The 5960-nt window shown below is 39.2% G+C and overlaps 1 protein-coding gene across 4 annotated transcripts; it reads right to left on the bottom strand.

Moving 5' to 3' along the window:
• Window positions 1-1596: 1596 nt before the first annotated feature.
• Window positions 1597-5344, bottom strand: LOC147866165 (pentatricopeptide repeat-containing protein At3g09040, mitochondrial-like). 4 transcript variants are annotated; one of them, XM_087316527.1, is made up of 2 exons: window positions 5135-5344; window positions 1597-5068 (listed from the first exon to the last, which is right to left on the bottom strand). In XM_087316527.1, exon 2 carries the CDS (start codon window positions 4931-4933, stop codon window positions 2606-2608), a length of 2328 nt encoding a protein of 775 aa, XP_087172653.1. In that variant the 5' UTR covers window positions 4934-5068; window positions 5135-5344; the 3' UTR covers window positions 1597-2605. The 4 variants fall into 4 exon arrangements, with proteins under 4 accessions (XP_087172653.1, XP_087172652.1, XP_087172654.1 ...); XM_087316526.1 differs by having other exon boundaries at window positions 1597-5041; XM_087316528.1 differs by having other exon boundaries at window positions 1597-5036.
• Window positions 5345-5960: the final 616 nt, after the last annotated feature.

The following is a 5960-nucleotide window of genomic DNA, read 5'->3' as shown; positions in this document are numbered from 1 at the left end:
CAGTTGATTCACATACCCCATGAATGTGTTGATGTGTTCGACGATGCTCTCACCATCTCTATATTTCAGCCGAACAATCTTTCTCATCAGTGAGGTTTTATTGAGGGCGTTCTTCCTCTCATATAATCTTGACAACTTTTGCCACATCTTGTGGGCATTCGTGTCATTCACCACATGCTAAAGGACACTTACATCGACGCACTGTCGAATGGTGGCCTCCCCCTTTCTGTTAAGAAGTTTCCATTCCAACTCCAATACCCCCCTATGTATATCTGCTCTGTCGACGGGCTCGTACAGGTCTTTTACTATGAGAAGGTCTTCCATCTTTATCTTCCAGTCTCTATAGTTCTGTGAGTTTAGAACTATCATACTCGGGAAGCCGCTCACACCTCCTTCCATGCTTGCACCTCAAGATCTAATACCAGATTGTTAAGAATCGTATCGTTGACGTTGAAATACACAACTTAGACGCACACACGAAAATAGTGCACACAGATTTTAACGTGGAAATCCTAAACGGGTAAAACCATGGGAGAACAAAGATTCCACTATTAGGGAGGTTATACACAAGGTAGATTACAATGCTCTTTCCACAAAGCACATCAACTGCACAAGGCTCTTGGTGTCTACACTTGGCTATGGCGCCGCTCTCACACCTTTCACTCTGTATATCTCTCACACATAGCTACAGCGCTACAACACATTCAACTTTCTGTTCTACACATCTATGTTTTCCCTAGATGTATTTATAATCATACACTATATGGGCTATTTACAAATGTAGCCACAACTACATATCATTGCTATTACTATTAACTATAATAGTAATAATGGGCAGTTTAACAACCGACTCCCTATTTGTCAACGCTTCAACCGTCGGCTACTTCTGAACAATCGGCTCTTCCTTGTCTTCGATTGTCGACTCTTCTCAGTCCAATTAGTCAACTCCTCCCACAAGAGGGATATATTCCCAACAATTGCATCGACAACCATAAATCCTTACATACAAGCATATCCCACATCTTCAACTTCCACACTGAGTAGTTAGAGCCGATTAACTTGAACCTTTCACCAAAATGTTCGTCCATCTCGCTCTGATACCAGTTTGAAGATAATACCACCGACCACAACCAGTTCTCCTTCTTGACAAAGGCAAAGATGCAAAGATCAAGACAACAGAAAATAAAGAGGCACAAGTTTTAACATGGAAAACCCTAAGAGGGAAAACTCACGGGAGACGCAGACTCCGAACTATTCCACTATAAGAGGAGAGAATACAAGGAGACTTACAAGCCACGACCTTGAGCTCATTTTCGTTTGATTGACAATTACACACGTGCACACTCTACTTCACACTGTACAATGATAACTAACTGTATCTCTAACTCTCTTACATACACTAGTCACGGTGTCAATCAACCACACAATAATGATTTGCCTTAAGTTGTATTTATACTAATACAACATTAGGGCTAATTACAAATCTGGCCCAAATAGGCGCAACAAAACCAATTTACAAATATAACCATTTCTGAATGCTTCATCCGCATGCTGATCCAAATCCGTTCTCACTTCTTTATCAGATCCGGTTCTCGCTTCTTTATCAGATCCGACTCACTCTCCTTCAAGGTTGGTTCTCCGAACTCCAATCCAGCTCGTGCTTTCTTCCCATCCGGAGAGACGGTTTCCCAACTCTAGCATGACAACTGACGTGCATACACAAAAAAATCCATTAGCAAATACCTACACTTGCAACATGTAGTTTCATGGTGCTCAAGATTGCAGAGGATTGTTGGAGTATCTATGATTAAGGCTAGATAAAATTTGGCTATCAAGGCTTCTAGAAAGAAGCCATATGGTTCTCATGTCTTTGTAGTGAGCTTTTCGTATGTAAGAGGAAACTAGTCTTACATTGTCATAGCCAAAATGCCATATGCCTAGATACAAATGCCATGTTCATGCACACACTAGGCACATTGATTAACGATAGCACTTCATCAAGGAGATGATAGAGAATGGACTCGTTTCATTGCATAAACTTCGGAATACACAAATTCTTGCAAAAGCTCTTATTAAGTGCCTCTCACAGGCACAACATCAAATCATCCTTAGCTAGTGGGAATTACATAACTTAAAGGAGCCTCCTGGATGATTTAAAATAGAGGGTTTCTGGATTTAAAGATCAAAGAACTCTTTTTTTGTGCATTTATAAATGACCCTTCTTGTTATATAGCTTTCTTAAGAGCATCTACGACATATTTGGGTCACAGGCCCCATGTGAACTAGCTCAGGTCCTGGAAAATCACATTCTAATGAAACAATATAGTTTTTCCCCTTCAATTATTTGGGGGATCGAAAAATATGTGTATCTTCTTCTTCTTCTCCTTATGTGTTTCCTCTGCTATACATTATTTCCTGACACTCCTACTTTGGATCCATAATTATATGTAGATGGTATCAAAACGAACTGCTTGGCCTCCATTTGGGGCATTTTTAGGACCATTCGTTTAGGGCTGAAGATTTAGGTTTTATGGTTTCTGATTCTTGCATGTACATCTTCACTTCAAGATCCTCAACAGGAGTAAATGAATGTTCCTGGCCTTTTCTAGTTTCCAATAGATCCATATTTCAACCCCATAGTTTCAACATTTTCCTTATCTTCTGGCATGCCAGCATTGGCAAAAATATTTGCCATAAGAATATAACATGCAGCACAACCAACAGTTAATTGCACTATTTGATCAAAAACCAATCTCCCAAGTGTTACATTTCCCCATTTTTTGCAAGCACCCAATAATGAAAGCCAAACTTCAACATGATCACAAGATGGCATCACCTTAATCACTGATATGGCTTCATCAAAACGCCCTGCACATCCGAGCATAACCACCATGGAAGTGTGGTGCTCCAAAGTTGGGGCAATTCCATGGTTTTTAATCATATTCCCATAGAACATTCGAGCTTCATCCAATAGCCCTGAATGGCTAAATGCATTAAGAATACAAAGGAATGTGATTTCATCTGGAGACACGCCCTCACTTTGCATCCAAGCAAGACACTCAAGAGCTTCTTGGCTTTGCCCTTGTAAAGCATACCCTGAAATAAGAGAATTCCATGAGATTATGTCTTGAAGCGGAAGCTCTTCCAATGCTTTCTTTGCTTTTGCCAGATCCCCGCATTTGATATACATATCGATCAAAGCATTTCCAAGAATGATATCCTTCTCCAGCAGCCCATTAGTTACAATCTCATTATGAATTTGTATCCCCTTGTCTATGGCTCCGGCAATCCCACATGCTTTTAGCACATAAGTGAAAGTAACAACATCGAGAATAAGGAAACTCAAGCTCTGCATTCTTTTGAAACAATTTAAAGCTTCATGACCTTGCTCTTGCTCAACATACCCTGCAATAAGTGTAGACCAAGAGACAACATTCGTTATAGACATCTCTTCAAGCACCTCTTGTGCTTTTGCAAGCACACCACATTTGGCATACATATCTACCAACACAGTGCCAAGCACAACATCCTTCATAAATAGGCCCTTACCTATAATCTCATCATGAATTTTCCTGCCTTCTTCAATTGCTCTTATATTTCCACAAGCCTTTATGACTGAAATGAAGGTGATAGAATTCGGACTAATACCATCTCTTTTCATTACTTCAAAACAATTTAATGCTTCATAGCTTCTTTCATGTTGGACATACCCAGCAATTAGTGTGGACCAAGACACAATGTCACAGTATGGAAGCTCTTTAAGCACTTGCTGTGCTTTAGCCAAATCACCAAATTTCACGTACATATCAACCAACGCATTGCCAATCATTATCTCTTTCTCTAGCAAGCCCTTACTCACTATCTCATCATGGGTTCTCTTTCCTCTCTCAATGTCTTGCACATTTCCACATGCCTTTAACACGCAAGAGTAAGTGACCACATCGGGGGCAAAACCCTCACTTTTCATACTTTGGAAACAATCTAGCGCATTATGTCCTTGCCCTTGTTGGACATAACCTGCAATCAATGTATTCCATGAAATCACATCTCTGACAAGAAGCTCTTCCAGCACTTGTCTTGCTTTCACAAGCATACCACATTTCGCATACATATCCACCAATGCATTTCCGATCATGACCTCTTTCTCTAGCATTCCCTTACACACAATCTCATCGTGAATTTGTTTACCCTTATCTATAGCTCCAATACTTCCACAAGCCTTCAGGAGGCTAACTAATGTAACTGAATCAGGAGAAATCCCCTCATTTTCCATTTGTTCAACACACTGTAAAGCTTCATGGCCAAGGCCATGGTTAACATACCCGGCGATGAGAGCCGACCAAGCCCAGATATCTCGGGCCGGAAGCTCTTCGAGCACTTGTCTAGCTTTACAAAGCATACCACATTTGGCATACATGTCGACCAAAACAGTGCCAAGAATTGCATCCTTATTGAGCAAACCCATATCAACAATATCTGCATGAATCTCTTTGCCTTTATCTATATCTCTTATGCTACCACAAGCTTTCAAAATGCATGTGAAAGTGATTGGATTGGGAGTGATGCCCTCACTTCGCATCTTTTCGAAGCAAAATAATGCTTCTTGGGGATATCCAAGGCGTACATATCCTGTCATAAGTGTGGACCAAGTCACAACATCTCGGATTGGAAGGTTTTCGAGCAATTTCTTTGCTTTTGATAGCACCCCACATCTAACGTACATATGGATCAACGTACTTGCTAAGTAAAGATTTGTTTCAAGTAATCCTCTCTCTTGTAAATCGCTATGTAATCTTATACCTTCACATAGGTCTTTCTTCTTTGCACAATTTTTAAGCAAAGACAAAAGCTTAAGTTCTTCTTCATGGTTTCTCTTGTTCTTGTTCTTGAACTTGTCTTTCGATTCTTCTTGGTGAAGAAAAGACATAATCATTGATCTTCTCTTCAGTTCTTCAAATATCCATGATGAGTTATCGCATACATCAATGGATAGAGATTCAGAGGTAGTTCTGTGGGAAAAATGTGGTAATACGGAGCTATTCTAAACAAAAACAAAAGGCAACAAACTCTATCTATCTCATTGTAGGCACAAACAAAAGAAAACATATCTATATGTATATTATACCAAACACACCTGCCTGTGGTACCATAGTGAAGGTTCCTTGAAATATTCTTTCCATAACAGCTCTGCCTTTCTATTGGATTTCATCTCTCTTGCCATGGAGACCAATCATCTCTTCTCGTATGTTGACCAAAAAGGAAGAAGAAATGCAGCAAAAGGCCTTGCAAACCTACAAGAATTAAGCAATGCAAAGTATAAACTGGGGCCTCAAATACACACGTACTTAAAAAAGCGTTCACTCAGAAATTTGAAACTCGATATTGATTTCTCAAAAAACAGTAGTGTAACATTGGCGGGTATCCTAATATGTATACAGTATATGTATATCATTATGTATATGTAATAATGTATGTACATACATATGTATATATGTATATGTATATGTATAACAGTATATGTATTTGTATATGTATATCAATATGTAGATGTACATGTATATGTATACATAATACATATATACAATCTTTTGCAACTTTTATGCCACAAATTTGTTCTGAAAATGTACCGCAAGTTTCCATTTTCTCATCCAACTTTGTCCCTACTCTATGTTCTTGATAAGCTTTCACCAAGAACACAATCTAGTAGTTCTTTGTTTCCCATTCCTTCATGAAACTTATCACCAATTTGTTATGGGATTGATGTATTGTTTGTATTGAAAATTGGGGAGGCCTCAAAAGCGTAACTAATTTGAAGTGTGTTCCCCACAGAGGCAATCCTTGTGTATTATATCGCCTCTGGCATGCCAACGTAGGAAACTGCCTTTTCGTCATGCATAACCTCTTTCACTTTCCTTAGAGTCAAAATCTCCTCTTTCATGAATTTCATAAATATAAGGTTT

This window comes from Azolla caroliniana, unplaced genomic scaffold (assembly GCF_043228905.1).
Source record: "Azolla caroliniana isolate FFs.n. ecotype wild unplaced genomic scaffold, voAzoCaro1.0.p SCAF_3, whole genome shotgun sequence".
Lineage (NCBI taxonomy): Eukaryota > Viridiplantae > Streptophyta > Polypodiopsida > Salviniales > Salviniaceae > Azolla > Azolla caroliniana.
This window is presented reverse-complemented; position numbering and strand designations above follow the sequence as displayed.

Coding starts and splice junctions, on each gene's coding strand:
- LOC147866165 (XM_087316526.1), bottom strand. CDS start 5,221: ATGGCAAGAGAGATGAAATCCAATAGAAAGGCAGAGCTGTTATGGAAA. Junction 5,042..5,134: donor CACTATGGTACCACAGGCAG/GTGTGTTTGGTA, acceptor GTTTTTGTTTAG/AATAGCTCCGTATTACCACA.